At 43.8% G+C, this 23,021-nt stretch overlaps 1 protein-coding gene across 1 annotated transcript in view; it reads left to right on the top strand.

Moving 5' to 3' along the window:
- dnah5l (dynein, axonemal, heavy chain 5 like) overlaps positions 1-23,021 on the top strand; it is a 504,419-nt gene that overhangs the window by 20,958 nt on the left and 460,440 nt on the right. Inside the window, exons 2-6 of the mRNA XM_041183960.1 lie at positions 10,462-10,562; positions 11,202-11,390; positions 17,896-17,970; positions 18,326-18,409; positions 18,600-18,671. Coding sequence (XP_041039894.1) covers positions 10,462-10,562; positions 11,202-11,390; positions 17,896-17,970; positions 18,326-18,409; positions 18,600-18,671 — 521 coding nt within the window. The remainder of the gene's footprint in view (positions 1-10,461; positions 10,563-11,201; positions 11,391-17,895; positions 17,971-18,325; positions 18,410-18,599; positions 18,672-23,021) is intronic.

The raw sequence follows: 23,021 nt of genomic DNA, 5'->3' as shown, positions 1-23,021 counted from the left end.
TAGCTATGATATCATACTCCCATGTGCCCATCTGTGCCTTCAACTCATCTGTCTTATTCCTCAGGCTCCTTGCATTAAAATATATTGCATTTAGCCTTGCTAAACTCACTTCTTTCTTATCTAGCCTATGTTTCCTCTGCCTTCCAGACTCACTAGCCTTTTAACTTCTAATTCCATCTCAGCTTCTCTCCCCTCTGAACTACTTTTCAGGATCCCATCCCCCTGCCAGTTTAGTTTAAATCCACCCCAACAGCATTGGCAAACACCCCTGTGAGGATGTTGGTCCTGTTTCTGATCAGATGTAACCCGTCCAACTTGTACAGGTCCCACCTCATTCCCTAATGCCCCAGGATTCTAAAGCCCTTCCTCCTGCACCATCTCTCCAGCCATGCATTCATCTGCTCTATTCTTCTGTTCCTATACTCAATACTGCGTGGCACCAGGAATAATCCAGAGATTACTACCTTTGAATTCCTCTTTTCAATTTCCTACTTAACACTCTAAAGTCTGCTTGTAGGATCTCATTCCTCTTTCTTCCTATGTCATTGATCCCAGCATGGACTACAACCTTTGACTGTTCTCCCTCCCTCTTCAAATTGTCCTGCAGCCATTCTGTAACATCCTTGACACTGGCAACATGCCATCCTGGAGTTGTGTGTGGCTGCAGAAGTGGCTGTCTGCTCCCCTCACTAATGAATCCCACTAATGAATCTCCAAAGAGGAACCCTCACTCTCACTGTTTTCCAAGGGCGAAAAATGGTTTTCGAGTGAGATGCACTCAGGGGATTCCCTCACTACCTGCCTGGTCCCCTTCTTCTATTTGCTGGTCACCTATTCCCTTTCTGCTTGCACTTCCTTAAGCTGCAGGGTGACCACGTCCTGAAACGTGCTATCCATGAACTTCTTAGCCTCGTAGTGCTCCCAGTTGCTGCTCAAGCTCCAAAACCCGGAGCTTGAGTTGCTCCAGTCGGAGACACCTTCTGCATACATGGTCATCCAGACCACCAGGAGTGTCTAGGATTTCCCACGTAGCACAGGATGTGAAAATCACGGTGCTGAGCTCCCCAGTCATATGTTAACAAATAGAATGTGGACCCTTGCTTTTATTTTGCCCTTATTGCTATTTGTATATAGACTAGATGCTAGATCCTCCTCTTGCACTCTCCTCTAGGTGCTGCTGACTTCCTGTCCCAGGGTCCTCCTCTTGCCTATATCTAGTTCATAATTCATATGTTTTAGAATCTAATTTTTAGTTTTAGGAATTAAAGATTTAACTGTAGAAAATGGGGCATCTGGTTGAGAAACTGGTTTAAGCAACTCTGGAGTAAATGCAATTCAAACAAGCTTGGAGTTTATTGCATTTAAAAAGTTGGAGCCATGTTGACTTAAGAAGTAAACAGAGAGAAAAGTAAAATCATAATATAGCAGGTGCTAAAGAACTGGAGACATGACATTTGCAGTTATTCCAGTGAAGGATAAGTTATTCATGTGGTTTCTCAGAATTAAGGAAAGCTTTGGAATTAAAAGGTAGTAAATTTGCATTTTTACCTGGGAACAGGCTGTGTGCATCACATTGACAGGGGGGTGGATGGCGCCTAATGAGATTCTTTGTTTTGAGTTATCTCTATGAATTCAGTTAGACAGTACTTCCCAAATGTTTTCTGGTTTGGCCACATTTTAAAGCTGCAGATTGCATGTAACTCAGGGTGAAAATTTGCAGGGTATAAGAGTCGTTGAGCAGAAGATGGGGGAAGAGGGGCTGTAGTTGTTGGGCGAGGAGGGTGTGGAGGGAGACATGCCCCATCTTCTTCCTTCACCCTCATCTCTTCCTCCTTCATCCTCATCTCGTCCTGCTTCACTCCATCTCGCCCTCCTTCACTTCCCCCACCTCCAACTCCATTCCCCCATCTCACCCTCCTTCATCCTCATCTCCCACTCCTTCATCTCCAACTCCCCCACCTTCCCCTCCTTCACCCTCTTTCTCCTGCTCCTTCACCCTCACCTTCCCCAACCTTAATCCTCACCTTCCCCTCTTACACCCCATCTCTCCCTCCTTCACCCCCATCTCCCCTTCCTGCAACCCCATCTCCCCTTCCTGCAACCCCATCTCCCCTTCCTGCACCCCATCTCCCCTTCCTTCACCTCCTATATCCCAATCCATTGCCACATCTTCCCCTTCTTCACCCCATTTCTCCCTCCTTCACCTCCCCGATCTCCAACTCCAACCCCTGACCTCCCCCTCCTCCACCCCTCCATCACCCTGTCCTACACCCATTATCTCCATCGTGGGGCTAACTGATGAAAAGACAGGGTTTCTCCAAAAAAATGAACACCTACCTATTCACAGGCTTTTTTGCAACAGCAATCGGGCTTCAGACAGCAGCCCTTTAGGCCTTGCCCACGAATAGGCCCAACCATCTTCAGCTGCTTCATCAATGACCTTCCCTCCATCATAAGGTGTTCGCTGATGATTGCACAATGTTCAGTACCATTCGTGACTCCTCATGCTGAAACAGTCCATGTCCAAATGCAGCAAGAACTGGGCTGACAAGTGCAAGTAACATTTGCGCCATACAAATGCCAGGCAGTGACTATCTCCAACAAAAGGGAATCTAACCATCATCCCTTAACATTGAATGGCATTAGCAACACTGCATCCCTCACGATCAACATCCTAGGAGGTTACCATTGACAAGAAACTGAACCGGACTAGCCATATAAAAACTGTGGCTACAAGAACAGGCTAGGAATCTTGCTTCCTACAGCGAGTAACTCACCTCCTGACTCCCCAAAGCCTGTGCACCATCTACAAGACACAAGTCAGGAATGTGATGGAATACTCTCCACTTGCCTGGATGAGTGCAGCTCCAGCAACACCTAAGAAGCTTGACACCATCCAGGACAAAGCAGCCTGTTTGATTGACACCACATCCACAACCATTCACTTTCACCACCACCATCGCACAGTAGCAGCAGTGTGTACCATCTACAAGATGCACTGCAGGAACTCACCAAACCTCCTTAGGCAGCACCTTCCAAGCTCATGACCACTACCACAGAGAAGGACGGGGGCAACAGACACATGGGAACACCACCAGCTGGAAGATCCCCTCCAAGTCACTCACCATCCTGACCTGGAAATATATCACCGTTCCTTCACTGTTGCTGGGCCAAAATCCTGGAACTCCATCTCTAACAGCACTATGGATGTACCTACATCACATGGACAACAGCTGTTTAAGAAGGCAGCTCACCACCACCTTCTCAAGGGCAATTAGGGATGGGCAATAAATAATGGCCTAACCAGAAATGCCCATATCCCACGAATGAATAAAAAATATAGAAAAAATGCAAGCATTTAAAGATCTCTCGCAGCTGTAAGAAATCAGTCCAAACCCACGGCAGCTATTGCTGCCTTGCAGCCTATGACCCCAAAAACCCATCTCGCAACCCCACTGGGGGTTGCGATCCACAGTTTGGGAAGCCCTGAGTTAGAGCATAGCCAGCAGGCAAGACTGGTTAATGTTTGGAAAAGCAGTGAAGAGATTGTGTCCGTTTTGGGCCTTAAGTAGTTTATAGCTCCTTGGAAGTCAAGAGATAAAGCCAAGCCTGCACCTGAAGTAGAGTAAATGCTAGATCTATCATCCATGAACAGCCCATGATTGGGCACTGGCATTCGGTATAAGACAATGTTGGTAAGGGGGCAAAAGGACTGGAGGTTTTGAAGTTAAAGGAAGAAGTCTATAACAACCCTCAATAAAAGACAGTTAAACTTATTGCAGTTGGAGTCCTGGAAGTAATCTGCTTGATTGCAGTTTGAAAACATAGCAGCAGAATATTGGAAACCAGGGGTGCTTTTTGATATTTTAAGTCACTACAAAGGAGTCACAGGGAGGCCCATGCTTGAGCCAATTGGAAGGCTGCTTAGCCAAAGGCCAATGGAAAGACCCCCATGAAATAGCTGGAACACTTAAGAGAAATCAGATTGAATCCCAGAGGGCAGTGATTTCGTTTGAATGAACCTTGAAGATTTCATAAAATAAAGGGACTACTGGGGGAAGTAAAAAGAATAACTGAGTATACAACATAAGTCCTTAAAAGTGTTGAGTTTTTTTTTTGTTTAGTAATTCATTTATTGCAAGACCAGCATTTGTTGGCCATTTCTGAGGGCAGTTAAGAGTCACCTATGTTGCTGTGAGTCTGGAGTCACATGTAGGCCAGACCAGGTAAGGCAGATTTCCTTCCCTAAAGGACATTAGTGAACCAGATGAGTTTTTATGACAATCAACAATGGTTTCACCATTACTGAGACTAGCTTTATATTGCAGATTTTTTAACTGAATTAAATTCCACCAGTTGCCATGGTGGGATTTGAACCCTTGTCACTAAAGTATTAGCTGCATTATTAGTCCAAGTGATATTACCACTAAGCCACTATCTCCTCTAAGTTGTTGGTGTTTACTTTGTTGAATTGCTTTGTATAATAAAGTTTGTTCTTGTTTAAAGATATGAAATCCCGTGGCATAGTTCTGTCAGTTAATTACTGGCTCCTGTCTTTAACAGGATCCCTTCTCCCTGCCCCACCAGGGTATAATCTTCTAGTGTCCTTTTAAACGAAGGCCCTTCACTCAACCTTCTGGATACAATTCCAGTAGCAAGGCACTGCCTAGTGATGCCTTGGGTCTTTAACTTTCCACAATCCTTTTTTAAACCTGGGATTCATCCTCACCGTCATTCTGCTTGGTGATATACACAAAAAAAGGTCATTTTCTTCTGCCTGGCATGGCTGCATCTGTTGTGGGTCTTCTCCCCCAAATCTATCTCTCTGACTGACTCTGAGTCTGTGAGTCTGCACGCAGAAAAGCCAACTGCCTCCGCCTATGTGTCAAGGTGTTAAAATCTGCACCTTACTTTCAATAAGTTTTGATTTGAGTCCCTGTCTCCATATCCAGCCAGTCTCATTGGTTTGTCTCTGGGCAGATTTAGTGTGAGATCACATTCCATTTTACAAGCTACTTCGCTATATCTTGAATTAAAGGAGATAGTTTAAAGGATAACCATCTTATAAGGTCCAGCACTCATAACACACTGCATAGGAGCACTAGACCAGGCAAGGGCACAGAGTAAAACAAAAACAGAATTACCTGGAAAAACTCAGCAGGTCTGGCAGCATCGGCGGAGAAGAAAAGAGTTGACGTTTCGAGTCCTCATGACCCTTCGACAGAACTTGAGGCACAGAGTAGACAGGCACTAAGGACGTAATCTTGTGCTTTTACTGGTGGTGAGCTTGGAGGCAGGCATTTGGTGGGATGTTGGTGTACCAGAACCCTGCCACTTTCCCTCCTCCGCCAGCATTATGTTCTGGGCGGGAGGGCCCATGGTTGATCTTCCAGACTTGCTGCCAATTGAGACCCTTAAGTTACCAATTAATGAGCAGTTAAGACCCTTATCCTGCTGCTGTTGGTATTAACCCAGTGGAGGGCAGGTCTTTCGACATTCGGTGTGCATGACTGGTAAAACTGTGCAGCCATCTTGCCACCTCCATGGGGTTGTCCCTGGGTCAAAGGCACTCAGTGCCAAATTGATGGATTCAACATCATTGAGGAGGTGGTGGGGGTGACCTGCTGAGAGCCACCCCCCAGCCCTTGCTGCTGACCCACTTACACCCCTCTCCCCACAACCCCCACCACACTTCATAGAGTAATAGAGGTCTACAGCACAGAAAAAGGCCCTTCGGCCCATCGAGTCTGCACCGGTCAAACAAGTACCTAACTATCTTAATCCCATTTTCCAGCACTAGGCCCATAGCCTTGTATGCCATGGCATCGCAAGTGCACATCCAAATATGTCTTAAATGTTATGAGGGTTTCTGCCTCTACCACCATTTCAGGCTGTGAGCTCCAGATTCCCACCATTCTCTGGGTGAAAAGATTCTTCATCACATCCCCTCTAAACCTCCTGCCCCTTACCTTAAATCTATGCCTCCTTGTTATTGATCTCTCCATCAAGGGGAAAAGTTCCTTCCTGTCTACCCTATCTATTCCCCTCAGAATTTTATACACCTCAATCAGGTCCCCTCAATCTCCTCTGCTCCAGAGAAAATAACTCCAGTCTATCCAATCTCTCCTCATAACTAAAACTCTCCATCCCAGGCAAATCTCCTTTGCACTGTCTCTAGTGCAATCACACCCTTCCCTTAATGCGGATTCCAGAACTGCACACAATACTCTAACTGTGGCTGAACCAGCGTCTTATATAGTTCCAGCATAACCTCCCTGCTCTTATATTATATTGCCTCGGCTAATAAAGGCAAGTATCCCATATGCCTTCTTAACCACCTTACCTACCTGTCCCGCTACTTTAAGGGACCGGTGGACATGCACACCAAGGTCCCGCTGATTCTCAGCACTTCCCAGGGTCCTACCATTCATCGTTTATTCCTGTGCCTTGTTTGTCCTGCCCCAGTGCATCATCTCACATTTATCCATCATTATTCCATTTGCCACTGATCAGTCCACCTGACCAGCCCATCTATATCCTCCTGTAATCTAAGGCTACCCTCCTCACTATTTACCACCCCACCAATTTTCATGTCATCCGCGAACTTACTGATCAACCCTCCTACATTCAAGTTTAAATTGCTTATATATACCACAATCAGCAAGGGACCCAACACTGATCCTTGTGGAACCCCACTGGACACAGGCATTCAGTCACAAAAACACCCCTCAACCATCACCCTCTGCTTCCTGCCACTCAGGCAATTCTGGATCCAATTTGCCAAATTGCCTTGGATCCCACGGGCTCTTACCTTTATTATCAGTCTCCCATGCGGGATCTTGTCAAAATAGACTACGTCAAATGCATTGCCCTCATCTACACACCTGGTCACCTCTTCGAAAAATTCAATCAAATCTGAACACCGACACAAAGTATTCATTTAGAACCCTACCTATGTCTTCCCGTTCCACACACAAATTATTACTATGGTCCATAATGGGCCCTAGTTCTTTCCCTAGTTATCCTCTTACTCTTAAAGTACTTGTAAAATAACTTTGGATTTTCCTTTATTTTACCTGCCAATGCTTTTTCATACCCCCTTTTTGCTCTCCTAATTTCCTTTTTAAGTTCCCCCCTACACATTTTATAATCCTCTTGGGCTTCCGCTGTTTTGAGTCCTGCCATAAGCCTCCCTTTTTCTCTTTATCCAATCCTGTATTTCCCTCGACATACAGGGTTCCCTGGATTTGTTGGTCCCATCCTTTGTCTTTACTGGAATATGTTGGCCCTGTACTCTCCCTATTTCCTTCTTGAATGAGTCCCATTGCTCTGACACAGATTTACCTAAAAGTAACAGCTCCCAGACCACTCTAGCCAAATCATATCTGATCTTATTAAAATTGGCATTCCCCCAATTTAGAACTCTGATTTCTAGCCCATCCTTGTCCTTTTCCATAACAACCTTGAACCTAACGGAGTTATGATCACTATCTGCAAAATGCTCCCCCGCTGATACCTCTACCACTTGCCTGGCTTCATTCCCTAAAATTAAGTCCAGAACCACCCCCTCTCTTGTGGGACCTTCTATGTACTGGCTTAAAAAGCTCTCCTGGATACATTTTAAGGATTCTGCTCCCTCTAAACCTATCACACAATGACTAACCCAGTTCATGTTGGGGAAGTTGAAATCCCCCACTATTACTACCCTATTATTTTACACTTCTCTGAAATTTGCCTACATATCTGCTCTTCTATTTTGCTCTGACTGTTTGGGGGCCTATAGTACACTCCCGGCCATGTGATTGCTCCTTTTTTGTTTTTCATTTCTACTCATATGGCTTCATTTGAGGATCCTTCTAAGATGTCATCTCTCCTTTCTACTGTAATTGATTCCTTGATCAAATTGCAATAGCCCCTCTTCTTTTACCTCCTTCCCTGACTTGCCTGAAGACCCTATATCCTGGAATATTGAGCTGCCAATCCTGCCCCTCTCTCAACCATGTCTCTGTGACAACAATGACATCATACTTCCATTTGTTAATTTATGCCCTCAACTCATCTGCCTTATTTGTCAGACTCCTTGCATTAAAATAAGTACCATCTAACCTTGCCAAGCTCCCTTGGTGCCTTAAGGTAAAAGCGAAATACTGCGGATGCTGGAAATCTGAAACAAAAACAAAAATAGCTGGAAAAATTCAGCAGGACTGACAGCATCTGCGGAGAGGAATACAGTTAATGTTTCGAGTCTGTTTGACTCTTCATCAGAACTATTCTGATGAAGAATCCAACGGACTCGAAACATTAACTGTATTCCTCTCAGCAGATGCTGTCAGACCTGCTGAGTTTTTCCAGCTATTTTTGTTTTTGTCCCTTGTGCCTTACCTGGCCTATAATCTCTATGCCTTCCAGACTCACTTGCTCTCTCTTCTAATTTTGTCTGTGCATCTCCCCCTGCTGACCCTCCTCTCAGGATCCCATCCCCCTCCCAACTTAGTTTAAACCCAAACAGCATGAGCAAACCTCCCTGCAATGATGTTGGTCCCATTCCGGTTCATGTGCAACTCGTCCGCCTTGTACAGGTCCCACCGCCCCCAGAAACAGTCCCAATGTCCCAGAAATCTAAAGCCCTCCCTCCTGCACCATCTCTCCAGCCGCACATTCATCTGGACTAACCTCCTATTTCTATACACACTAGCGCATGGCACTGGAAGTAATCCAGAGATTACTACCTTTGAGATCTTATTTTTTTATCTGTTTCCTAACTCCCTAGTTTCTGCTTGCAGTACCTCATCCTTCTTTCTACCTATGCCGTTGGTACCAATATGTACCACGATCTCTGTCTGTTTGCCCTCCCCCTTTAGAATACCCTGCAGCCGTTCAGTGACATCCTTGACCCTGGCACCAGGGAGGCAACATACCTCCCTGGAGCCATGTCTACGGCCGCAGAAACGCCTGTCTGTCCCTGCTTACTATTGAGTCTCCTACCACTATTGCTTTTCCCCTCTTTTTCCTCCCCCCATGTGCAGCTAAGCTGCTTACAATCCTATGAGCATGGCTGCACTCCCCAGAGGAACCGTCACTCTCACCATTTTCCAACACAGAAATATTGTTCTCAAACGAGAAGCACCCTGGGGATTTCCTGACTACCTGCCTGACACCTTTCTTCTGACTGATGGCCACCCATTCCCTCTCTGTCTGCACTTCCGTGAGCTGTTGGGTGACCATGTCTAAAAATGTGCTATCCATGAAACTGTCAGCCTCACTTGATTTTCGCCCCCGCACCCCCCTGCCTTCCTCATTACTTACCTGTGACCTGGATCGCTCAGTGATCCTGGGACTCTGGTAGGTGTTTTTCCTGCAGCAGCCATAGGCCCCCCAGTAGCGCTGCTGAGCATGAACTGCCAGCCTGTAATTGGCCAGCAGCCCTCGGTGGGTGAGAGTTCTGCCCCCGGGGCCTATTCCAGGGGAAAGCTTGCTGCTGGCCTTGCTACTGCTTGATTAGGCAGGCCTTCATGAAAAGAGACAGCGTAGGTCCCTCCAACCAGCAGGCGAGACCCCCATGCCATAATAAGATTCTGCCCTAAGGGAGCGCGCAAGGACCATTAGTTGGCATTTGTTTGATATATGGTGTAGATTGAGATATACATTTGATTGGGAATGTTTAATTTGTGCTGACTTTTATTTTTGCTTTGTGGTCAAGTGGACTCTGTGATGTTTAGTAGCAGAGGGGAGATAAGGGACAGAATTTTATGCCAGTGGGATTTTACGGTCCCGCCGAAGTCAATGGGCTTTTGAACGGCCGCTGCATTTTACACCCCCCACCCCTCCCTGCGGCAGAGCTGTAAAATTTTGTCTAAGATGTGGGACTGTTGTTGAATAGGGAATAGGGCTTGCTTTTACTGATATTGCAGTCGGATGGGCTGTTCACAGACTCATTTCTGGGAGCAGGTGGTTTGTGAAGAATCCTTGAAGTCCTATAGCACATACTACACCCAACTTTAAAGAACTCTAACAACTTCCAAATGTTTCTACAATCACAGCAAAAGACAATAGAAACCAATCAGCACCTAACCTCAAAGTAGATGATTCCTTTAAAATAGCACTGGTGGGATGTCCTTTCTGCTATTGATTGCGTGTTCAGCTGTGAGTATTTAGGAGATGGTATTAGCTAAATGGTTGTGCTCCGAAATGGCAGTGCTAGTGTAAAGTCAGTGTTATACGTGGATTAACATGACAACCTGCCTACTTTGCATATGTCTGATGGACTCTAATAACACACTCAGCAAAATGGTATCTGGCATGGCTTGCTCCAGAAGCATGCCAAGGATGCCATTTGAAAGCCACAATGGCGCTTATACCACCAAAAACTTGGTGCTAGGAGCCAAATTTTCTGACCGGAGAGTTTAATTGTTTTCATCTTTGTTTACTAATTAAGAATAATTATCTCTAACCAAAATTTAGCTGGAGAATCAAATCGACACAGGCGTGTAGGTGCTAATAAATGGAAAAATTCAGGACTGGGTCCACGTACTTCGGCACCATCTCCAACTACATCTGTCTCAGTAAGTGGCTCTTACTATCAGGTTTCAAGGCTATTTCAATATTCCTGGTCTAACAATATTTCTGAATGATGGAAAGTCATTCTTTTACATTGATTTAATAAAGTTATTTACCATACTCTCGGAATTATGTTTTAATTATGCAGGAAACCCAGTTAATTAGCCCTTGTGTAAGTCATTTATAATGCAGTAACATTTGGGAATAGATCATTTACACATTGAAACCATTTCCAGTGATACCTCATTTATCAGAATAGAATTCCACTGTTGAAAACAAACTGATTAACAATTTGGTGAAATGGAGAAAACCACCCAAGGCCAAGTTCAGTCATGATAAACTGCCCATTCAACTTGAAATTAATGAATTCTCAACAAAGATTCAAATAGCCTGTAGCCTAAAGAAGTCATTCCATTTGTTACCATGAAAGCCTTAAAATTATTTTTATCGATGTTAGTATTTGTATGCTTAATGCTTCAGGAAGGCATTTCCTTTATTTGCTATTTTAATGAGTTTATCTCTATTTGTTAAATTTTGTTAAATGGTTGGAAGAATGCCACACAAACATGTTAAACATTCATATGCTAATATTGCCAATTGTTATTTCTGAGCTATAGTTACTGAAGTTTTTATTTCACTACTAGACTCAAGGTAGAAAGACCATTCTACTTTCCACTGAGGCAAAAAAGGGAATGCTAAAACGAGCTAAAGCAGCAAAAGAAGAACGAAGATCTCAAATGGACTCTCGGCATGGCTATCTCACATCTAAATTGGCCGATGGAACAGGTCTAGAGGAAGCAGCAGTGCAGGACTTTATAATTGCAGATGAAAAGGTATGGCTTGATATTTTAACATGTATCCAGCAGCTCTTCGAAGACACCATCAGCATTACTGTATCAAAACTATAAATGTAAGATTACGATAATTAAGTGTTCCTTGGTTTCATGTATTTTACAATTTCCTTTTGATATTCAGCATTGGAAATTTCTAATCATGCTCCAGGTGCATAATTTGAAAGCTGGGAATGTACTTTGCACTCCGGTTAACTGTTTGAGTTGTCTTTTAACAACATTGAATAAAATTGTAGTGTAAGTTATGTTGTCTAGCTCAATGTTGCCCTATATGATAGCCAGTAGCCACACATGGTTAATTAGGAATGCATATGGTATTCCCATGTACAATTCAACCCTTTTTTGTGTTTTTATTAATAAAACAGAAAGATGAAATAAGACAGAGGCCTAGATTTTACCAGCCCTTCGGGATGGGCTTGGAGGAGAGCTGATATAATGGGGGCGAAAGGCATGGGGAGGAGAGCCCAACATCTTCCTCACACTACAGCATATTGCCAGCAGCAGGCACCTCTGCAGCACAGGTGTTCACTGGATAGCTAATTGTGACAAATTTTCCCAATTAAGGGGAAACTCTGTTAGCCTCCCAGTGGGTTGTTAGTGGGGGGCCCTCTTTTATGCACCATGGCCCAAGCAGGGGGCCCTGTGGTGAAATGGCCACTTCGGGCTACGGCACTGCCAATGAAAGGTCCCCCACTTCACAAACACTGGGGCTTGCTTGCCTGACTCCAGCATACTTCAAAACAAACCTCAATTGGACAGCCTCCTGGCATCAGCCTCTTAAGTGGCTGCTGACAGAAAAATGCCACCCCTGGGTCCACCGCCTGCCAGTGCAGGGTTGGGCCCCACTTTTGATCTTGGCAGCGGGATACCTTACTTTTCGAAAAATCTGAGCATACAGTGTGCAAGTGTTTTTCGATTGTATGTGCTTTCTTCCTTGGTTACTGCTTGGTAATTATTGGTTGCTTAATGCAGAGTGTAATTTGGATGAAAATGACAGATCTCATCACAAGAAAAGTCAGCTTCCATTGAAGTGTAGCTGTCATTGTGCTTTTTTCAACCAATTCGACTAACTGTTCTAGGCTAGAAAAAAGAAAGCAAGCCCAACCAAGCAGCTCCAATAGGACACACAAGAACACAAGAACTACAAGAACACAAGAAATAGGAGCAGGAGTAGACTAAATGGCCTGTTGGGCCTACTCTGCCATTCAATACAATCATGGTTGATCTTGGGCTTCAACTTCACTTTCCTGCCCATTCCCCATGTCCCTTGATTCCCTGAGATACTAGAAATCTGTCTGTCCCAGCCTTAAATATGTTCAACAATGAAGCATCCACAATCCTCTGGAGTAGAGAATTCCAAAGATTCACAGCACTTTTGAGCGAAGAAATTTCTCCTTATCGCAATTGTGGATGATCTGCCCCTTATCCTGAGACTGTGTCCCCATGTTTTAGATTCCCCGACCTGTGGAAACAAACTTAGCATTTACCCTCTCAACCCCCTTCACAATCTTGTAGGTTTCAATGAGATTGCCTCTCATTCTTCTAAACTCCAGAGAATATAAACCCAATTTATGCAGCCTGTCATCATAGGACAACCCCCTCATCCGAGGGTCCAATTTAGTGAAAATTTTCTCTGCCCCTTCAAAAGCAAGTTCCTTTCTTATATGTGGAGACCAAAATTGCACACAGTATGCTCGATGTGATGCTCGATGCGAATGCTCGATGCATTAATGATCTAGATGAAGGAACTGAGGGCATCCTGGCTAAGTTTGCAGATGATACAAAGATAGGTGGAGGGACAGGTAGTATTGAGGAGGCCAGGAGGCTGCAGTAGGATTTGGACAGGTTAGGAGAATGGGCAAAAATGTGGCAGATGGAATATAACGTGGGCAAGTGTGAGGTTATGCACTTTGGTAGGAAGAATAGAGGCATAGACTATTTTCTAAATGGGGAGAGAATTCAGAAATCTGGAGTGCAAAGGGACTTGGGAGTCCTAGTCCAGGATTCTCTTAAGGTTAACTTGCAGGTTGAGTCGGTAGTTAGGAAGGCAAATGCAATGTTGGCATTTATTTCGAGAGGACTAGAATATAAAAGCAGGGATGTGTTGCTGAGGCTTTATAAGGCTTTGGCCAGAGCACATTTAGAATATTGTGAGCAATTTTGGGCCCCGTATCTCAGGAAGGATGTGCTGGCCCTGGAGGGGGTCCAGAGGAGGTTCATGAGAACGATCCCCGGAATGAAAGGCTTAACATATGAGGAACGTTTGAGGACTCTGGGTCTATACTCGATGGAGTTTAGAAGGATGAGGGGGGATCTGATTGAAACTTACAGAATACTGAAAGGCCTGGATAGAGTGGACATGGCGAAGATGTTTCCATTAGTAGGAGAGTCTAGGACCCGAGGGTACAGCCTCAGAGTAAAGGGAAGACCTTTTAGAACAGAGATGAGGAGAAACTTCTTTAGCCAGAGTGGTGAATCTATGGAATTCATTGGCACAGAAGGCTGTGGAGGCCAGGTCATTGAGTGTATTTAAGACCAAGATAGATAGGTTCTTGATTGGTAAGGGGATCAAAGGTTACGGGGAGAAGGCAGGAGAATGGAGTTGAGAAACTTATCAGCCATGATTGAATGGCGGAGCAGACGCGATGGGCCGAATGGCCTAATTTCTGCTCCTATGGCTTATGGTCTTATAGTCTTATGTGGTCTCAACAAAACCCTGTACAATTGTAGCAAGACTTCTTTATTCCTGTACTCAAATCGCTTGCAGTAAAGGTCAACATGCCATTTGCCTTCCTAATTGCTTGCTGTACTGCATACTAACTTTCTATGTTCCTTGTATCCATCATTTGCAAAGGAGAAAACAGCATCCAATCATGTTCCAGATACAGAGCAGTGGTGCATGTGCCACATCTAGTGCAAGCCAATATTCTTGTCAACCAGTCTGAAGTTAAAGTGTATTTGGCACTTCAAGACACAAACATAAACTTGTGTCCGATAAATTCATGTTAGAATTCTAAAATTTTGTGGCAAACACTGCAAAGCTTTGAACAAAGTAGGTCAGATGTTTGTTAATTAAATATACACGTCGAAACAGAGAATGGTTGCAGCACAGAAGGAGGCCATTTGGCCCAGCGTGTCTTTGGTCGCCCTCTGTAGGAGCAATTCACCTAGCGCCACTTCCCTGCCTTTTCCTGTAGCCCTGCAAATCTTTCCTTTTTAGATGATGATCTAATTCCCAATTGAAAGCCTCAATCACATCCTCAGGCAGTTCATTCCAGATCCTAACCACTCGCTGAATGAAAAGGTTTTCCTCCTGTCACCATTGCTTCTTTTGCCAATTACCTTAAACCTGTGCTCTCTGGTTCTTGCTCCTTCCACCAATGGGAACAGTTATCGCCCTGTCTGCTCTGTCCAGATCCCTCATGATTTTGAATACCTGTGTCAAATCTCCTCTCAATCTTCTCTTCTCCAAGTAGAACAATCTAACTTCTCCAATCTTTCTGAGTAACTGAAGTTCCTCATCCCTGGAACTATTCTCGTCAATCTTCTCTACACCATCTCTGATGCCTTCTAGTGCCTAGAACTGGATGCAATTCTCCAGTTGAGGCCACAGCAGCGTTTTATACAATTTTAACATAAGTTCCGTGCTTTTGAACTTTTTGCACCTATTGATAAAGCATAGGATGCCATACGCTTTATTAACTGCTCTCTCAACCTGTCCTGCCAGCTTCAATGATTTATGCACATATACACCCATGTCCCTCTGTTCCTGTACCCCCTATAGAATTGTATCCTTTATTTTATATTGACCCTCTGCATTCTTCCTGGCAAAATGAACCACTTCAGACTTCTTTGCATTGTATTTCATCTGCCACTTGTCCACTCGTTCCACCAATCTGTCTATGTCCTTTTGAAGTTCTACACTATACTCCTCATGATTTACAATATGTCCAAGTTTCATATCATCCAGCAATTTTGAAATTGCACCCTGAGGTCCCGGTGATTAATTAATATATATCAGGACGAGCAGGGATCCTAACACTGATCTCTGGGGTACTCCACTATAAACCTTCCTCCAGGAAAACATATGTTCACTGCTCCTCTGTGTTTTCTGTCACTCAGTCAAATTTGTGTGCATGTTGCCACTGTCCTTTTTATTCCATAAGCTCTAACTTTGCTCACAAGTCAGTTGTGCAGAACTCTATCAAATGCCTTTTGGAAGTTCTTGTACACCACATCAACAGCATTATCCTCATCAGCATTAAATATAATGGCCCTGGCTTTTGTGGTTGTAAAGACAGCAAAAAGTCAAGGTTCAGCATCATTACGACTCTGAAACTGACAACAACTTCTGCTGTTCACACATACAGTTAAATGAGGAAATCCAGAAGTTGCTGTCAATGATACCCTGCTCCTCCACAAGGTGTACTGTTGAAATCCACACAAATTGAAATCTTTAAAAGTCATTTCAATTGATGTGACTACCACTTTATATGCTATAATCTTAGTGTAAAAAAATGTTACACCTCATCGAATGGAGTGTAACTGTGTTTTAGCAGTGTCATAATTGCTGCTGAATAACTTCTCTGGTTGTGACAATCTTATTTTGTGTTTGTGGAATGTCAAATTCCTCCATTACGATAAACATTCTTTACATTCCTAATTAAAAAGAACAACTATGGGTAGAATTTTACATTTGGCGTGTGGGCGTGTGCCTGAAACACCCGACTGTAATATGATGCGCAATGACATCGGGCTGTCGGCTGCGCGCCCGCCGAACGAAAGATCATGAGAGTGGCGCATGCCTGCCAATAATTGAAAATTAATTAGGAAACCTCATCCACAAGCAGTGGTCACATGAGGGGACATGTTTTTAAAAATTTTTGCTGTCTTTATTAAGTCTTTTAACAAGCGCTCCAATCTCCCTGAGGCAGCTCTGTTCTTTAGGGAGATTGAAGTGCTCTATCATGCGTATATGTGAACTGCACGCCAGGCCTGCTCTCCCCCCTCCCCCCATTCATACAGGTAGTGCTGAGCGCTGCCGCTCGCGATCCACACAGGGCAGGCCTTAATTGGCCCACCTGCATGAAATCGCGGAGCGGAGCCAAATGCGGGCGGTGGTTGGCTTCCTGGCCGCACCCGCCTGCTCCCGCTGAGCCCGCCCAACAAGGGAAAAGTTCTGGCCCATAAGTTTCTGGCCCATATTTTAGTTTCTACTATGTGCATACCCCAATCTAAATTTTGTCCTCTGCAAAATGAGAAAATAGTGATGGAGAATTATGGTATTTTATTTTCTGAGCCCTTTGTTGGTGAGAGTTCTTCAATGTGATTGGTTGCGTACTCTGCTTGCTAACATAACTGTTGCCGGATGCCTGGAGATCTCCTTGGTCCCAGATTCAAAATGGGAAATCCAAGCCACAGATATTTCTAGATCTATGTGGGCAAACTTCTTCAAGGTCAGCAATAAGCACTGTCATTTTGCTGCTGATTGCAATATACAGGCCATTAAGTGTATGGGAAAGGCATTTTGTTTTACTGAAATTAGTGCATGTAACTCCATGGGCAGGATTTTTAGTTTGGCAGGTGGCCGCAATCGGTAGGCCCGAGAACAGCCGGGGAATGGACCCCCCATCGCGATCGGCCTTTGACTGTGATTTCACGCTGACTGGCCAACTAACTGGGGTGGGGGTGGGAGGAGGGGAGTGCTGAAGTCAGCGCATGCGCAGGGGAGCGTGGAATGAATGCTGTCTGAAGGCAGAGAGCTGCTTCAGGGTACTGGAGAATTTAAATCCAATAAAAAAAGATTTTAAAATCCTGAAAAAGTGCTAACATATCAGCATCAGTCACCTGAACATATGCAAGATGAAAATTCTGTCCATACGCTTTTTTAAATTTAATAACAGAAACCTCAACCCACACTTGGATGAAGTTTCCTGAAAAATGCAAAGGCAGCCTGGCTGATTCACCCACCCGCCAACTGTAATGTTGGCCGGTCAATGAAAAATCTCCGTTAATTACAACTTTATTAATTATTGTCAGGTGCACTTCTAACTCTCGCGTGCAACTGCCGATGGAAATATCGCACGATTGTGCAATGATGTTGGGACGCTCGCCTGACGCGATCACACGTTATTTCACACTCGAGTGGGTTGGCGCACATCCACATGCCAAGTGAAAAATTCTGCCCCATGTGTGGCTACTTGGCAATTTCTATGGACAACCCTGCACCTTATGCTGTGCATTATGCTCAAACTTTTCAAAGCACTTAACATAATGCATTACTTTTTGGAATGTGATGGCTATTATTATACTTGTGAAGAAGACATTCGTATCTTTTTTTGTCTATTTAATATACTTCGTAGTAATGAGCATTCTAAATGTATGTAAAATCTGTTTTGTTATGTTTATTAGGGATGCCTAGATTTAGATTTTTTTCTGGTGTCAATCCTAAAAGAATTTTTCACGTTAAGTAAACTTTCTTTTTCAGTTTCATATGATTGAAGAATTCTTTGCACCAAATGGATGTAAAAAATTACTACTTTACTACCAAGAGACAGCGACAGTAAGTGTTTATTGTTTGAAATTAAAATATTCAAATATTTTAATTAACATAGGTTCAATTAAATGTGGGTATGGTATAAATCACAGTAACAATGAATGGAGCTCTAATCTGCTTGAATTAAAATTTCCAGTTAACACTAAATCTAAAACTATCTGATGGTATTTTCTTTTGTATCAATAGTTTCTCTAAAGCTCAATTTAAATGACTGAAACATATCAATTATTTTTTTCATTCCAGCTGACTAAATTATCAACTGATGGTGACTTTTTAAAATGTTATGTTTGAATGTTCAACCGTATTTAAATAATTGATTTGATTTTCGGTTTGTTTAAGAATGTATTGTTTAACCCATCAGACCACAGAATCCAGACATTTCAGTGCAGATATGTCAAGAGGCTTAAGTCAGAAGAGGCTGTTCATTACTGATGGTTCTACTGAGGTAGAGTTAAGTTTATATATTAATTATTTGTTAAAATTTGCTAAATAAAATCCTAAATTGTAGAAACAATGTTAGTGCTAAAGATTGAGATTTTGAAACTTCCTGTATCAACAGAACAAAAAAGTTCTACTATAAATATTTTGAACATTTATGCTGTGGTCATTCACTTTTTCTTCTGTTCATTTTTCAGAGTTTAATTGGGACTTGCTTCTTCTTTCTTAGAACTACTGATAAAAGCATCAGCACAGCTAATGTGTCTCAGGTCAGTGCCATTCTGAAACAATAATGTTAAAGAAATATATCCCGTGGCATTTTTTCTATAACAATTTTTTATTCTTTCATGGGATGTGGGCGTTGCTGACTAGGCCAGCATTTATTGCTTATCCCTTAATGTCCTTGAGAAGGTGGTGAGCCACTGCAGCCCATGTGGTTTAGGTACACCCACAGTGCTGTAAGGAAGGGAGTTCCAAGATTTTGACCCAGTGACATTGAAAGAATGGTGATATAATTGAAAGTCAGGATGGTGTGTGGCTTGGAGGGGAACTTGGAGATGGTGGTGTTCCCCTGTACTTGCTGCCCTTGTCCTTCTAGATGGTAGAGGTCACGGGTATGGAAGGTGCTGTCAAAAGAGCCTTGGTGAGTTTCTGAAGTGCATCTTGTTGATGCCACTGTGCGTCAGTGGTGGAAGGAATGAATGTTTAAGGTGGTGGATGTGCTGCCAATCAAGTAAGCTGCTTTGTCCTGGATGGTGTCGAGCTCCTTGAATAGTATTGGAGCTGCACTCATCCAGGCAAGTGGAGAGCACTCCATCACACTCCTGACTTGTGCCTTGTACATGGTGGACAGGCTTTGGGGAGTCAGGAGGTTATAGGGGAGATGGCAGTAGTACTATCACTGGACTAGTAATTCAGAGACTCAGGCTCTGGTGACATTGGTTCAAATCCCATCATAGCAACTTGTGAAATTTGAATTCAATTAATAAATCTGGAATTGAAAGTTAGTCTCAGTAATATTGACCATGGGCCTATTATTGATTGTTGTAAAAACGCACCTGATTCACTAATGTCATTTAGGGAAGGAAATCTGCCATCCTTACCTGATCTGGCCTGCATGTGACTCCAGACCCAGAGCAATGTGGTTGACTCTTTGCTACTCTCTGAAATAGCCTAGCAAGCCATTCAGTTCATGGGCAATTAGGTATGGCAACAAATGCTCGTCTTGCGATGATGATGCCATTGAATATCAAGGGGAGGTAGTTAGCTTCTCCCTTGTTGGAGATGGTCGTTACCTGGCACTTGTGTGGTGCATATGTTACTTGCCAGTTATCAGCCCAAGCCTCAATGTTGTCCAGGTCTTGCTGCATATTAACACAGACTGCTTCAGTATCTGAGGAGTTGCGAATGGTGCTGAACATGGTGCAATCATTAGCGAACATCCCCACCTTCTGACCTTATGATGGAGGGAACTAGCTGAAGATGGTTGGGCCTAGGGCGCTACCCTAAGGAACTCCTGCAGTGATGTCCTGGGACTGAGATTATTGACCTCCGACAACAACAACCACCTTCCTTTGTGCTAGGTATGACGCCAACCAGCAAAGAGTTTTATCCCTTGATTCCCATTTATTTCAGCTTTACTGGGGTTTCTTGTGACATGCTTGGTCAAATACTGCCTAGGTGTCAAGGGCAGTCACCTACACCTCCCCTCTTGAGTTCAGCTCTTTTGTCCATGTTTAGATTAAGGCTGTAATGTGGTCAGGAGCTGTGTGGCCCTGGCGAAACCCAAACTGAGCATCAGTGAGCAGGTTAACTGCCACTTGAGAGTACGGTCAATGGCCCCTTCCATCACTTTGTTGATAATCAAGAGTAGACTGATGGGGCAGTAATTGGCCGGGTTGGATTTGTCCTGCTTTTTGTGGACAGGACATATCTGGGCAATTTTCTATATTGTCAAGTAGATGCCAGTGTTGTAGCTATACTGGAACAGCTTGGTTAGGTGCACGGCTACTTCTGGAGCATAAATCTTCAGTACCTTTGCTAGAATGTTGTCATGGCCCACAGCCTTTGCAGTATCCAGTGCCTTCAGTTGTTTCTAGATTCAGATGGATTGAATCGAACTGGCTGAAGACTGGCATCTGTGATGCTGGGAATCTCAGGAAGAGACTGAGATAAATCAGCCACTTGGCACTTCTGGTTGAAGATTGTTGTAAATACTTCAGCCTTCTCTTTTGGACTGATGTGCTGATCGCTCCCATCATTGAGGATGGAAATATTTGTGGAGCCTCCCCCTCCTGTTAGTTGTTTAATTGTCCACCACCATTCATGACTGGATGTGGAAAAACTGCAGAGCTTAGATCTGATCTGTTAGTTGTGGGGTTGCTTAGCTCTCTCAATCATGTGCTGCTTCTGCAGTTTGGAATGCAAGTAGTTCTGTGTTGTAGCTTCACCAGGTTGACATCTTATTTTTAGGTATGCCTGGTGCTGCCCCTGGCATGCCCTCCAGGGTTGAGCCCCACTTTAACGGTAATGGTAGAGTGGGGGATATGCTGGGCCATGAGGAGACAGATTGTGTTTCTATAAAGTTCTGTTGCTGTTGGTGGTCTCATGGATGCCCAATTTTAAGTTGCTATATCAGTTTGAAATTTATCCCATTTAGCACGGTGGTAATGCCACATAACACAGTGGAGAGCATCCTCAATGTGAAGACAGGACTTCATCTCCACAAGGACTGTGTGGTGGTCACTCCTACCAAAAATGTGTTGGACAGATATATCTGCAACACGTAGATCAGTGAAGACAATGTCAAGTAGGCTTTTCCCTTTTCCCTCATCACCTGCTGCAGGCCCAGTCTTAGGACTTAGCTAGCTCAATCAGTAGTAGTGCTATTGAGCTGGTGGTGATACTGGTGAATCCCCAGCCAGAGTATAGTCTGTGCCCTTGCCACCCTCAGTGCTTCTTCAAAATGGTGTTCAACGTGCAGGAGCACTAATTTATCAGCCGAGTGGGGACCAAAAGATGGTAATCAGCAGGAGGTTTCCTTGCCCATGTTTGACTTGATGCCATAAGACTTCATGGGGTCCGGAATCAATGCTGAGGACTCCCAGGGCAACTCCCTCCCAACCATATAGTACTGTGATTCCACCTCTGATGGGTCTGTCTTGCCGGTGGGACAGGACATACTCAGGGATGGTGATGGTGGTCGGACATTGAAAGTTATGATATGGTGAGTATAACTATATCAGGCTGTTGCTTGACCAGCCTTTGGGACAGCTCTCTCAATTTTGGCACAAGCTGAAGTGTTAGTAAAGAGGACTTTGTAGAGTCAACAGAGCTGGGTGTACCGCTGTCATCTCTGGTGCTTAGGTCGATGCTAGGTGGTCTATCCACACAGGTGCAATGTGTGTACATGTTCTTTTTGTCTACATTTTAAGCTTGTCATTTGGGCTCGCAGTGTGGTGCATTTGCATGTACTGGAAGCTGCATATATTAATACACAGGCCCTGTTCTTTGCAGACAGAAAGAACATGTACACATATTGCATCTGTTTCAGCTAAACAAAGAAAGTGACAGTCGTTTGCTGACTCATTCCTCAGAGCAATGCCTTGATCAATTAGGGTCAAGCTACCTGCTTTAAATTTCAAATAATGCTCGGCAGTTAACTGTCGGTCACCATCACTGGTGCATTCTCCATGGCAATGCCTCTAGCACTTAGAGTCCATTTGCCAACCGATCAGCACTCTCTTCTCATTCAGTATAAATTGTTGATTTCCCTTATATTGGTATTCTTGCGAAGTCCCCTGATGAGTGCAAGACGAAAAGATTCGACATATCTCTTTTTTCAGCAATTGCTGTGTGCCTGGAGTCATATGTAGGCCAGACCAAATATGGATGGCAGATTTCCTTCCCTAAGGGGCATTAGTGAACCAGATGGGTTATGACAATCAATGATAGTTTTATACAAAAACATAAAATGTTGGAAAATAAGTAGATAAAAGATAAAAAATAAAAATGAATATTCCTCCCACCATCCCCGCCCCCATCCCACCCCCACAAGGGCCATCTGTCACTTGTTCATGTTGTTCTTTTCAGAGTACCTACCTTTGTTCTGCATTCTGCTTTTTTACCTTAATGCCACTATCTGCACCTCCTTTAGCCCTTACCACCACCATTAAAACCCCCTTTGTCCTTTTGTTCATGACATATTTGTCAATCTCTCCTTTACCCCCACCTATCGCTGGTCTTCTATCCAGCTTCAACTGTCCACCCTCCTTAAATAGTATAAATTTAATCACATTTTTACTTCTCTTTAGCTCTGAAGAAGAGTCATACGGACTCGAAACATTAACTCTGTTTCTCTCTCCACAGATGCTGTTTAACCTGCTGAGTTTTTCCAGTATTTTCTGTTTTTGTTTCAGATTTCCAGCACCCGCAGTATTTTGATTTTATAATAATTTTATGGTCACCATTACTGAGACTAGCTTTTCATTCCAGATTTATGGATTGAATTTAAATTCCATCAGCTGCCATGGTGAGATTCAAACTGTGCCCCCAGAGCACTGAACCCATGTCCTGTGGGCCTCTGGATTACTCATCCAGTGAAATTACCACAACACCAC

The sequence above is a fragment of the Carcharodon carcharias genome, chromosome 3 (genome assembly GCF_017639515.1).
Source record: "Carcharodon carcharias isolate sCarCar2 chromosome 3, sCarCar2.pri, whole genome shotgun sequence".
Taxonomy (NCBI): Eukaryota; Metazoa; Chordata; class Chondrichthyes; order Lamniformes; family Lamnidae; genus Carcharodon; species Carcharodon carcharias.
The sequence above is the reverse complement of the archived record's forward strand: the minus strand, read 5'-3'. Positions and strand labels throughout refer to the sequence as shown.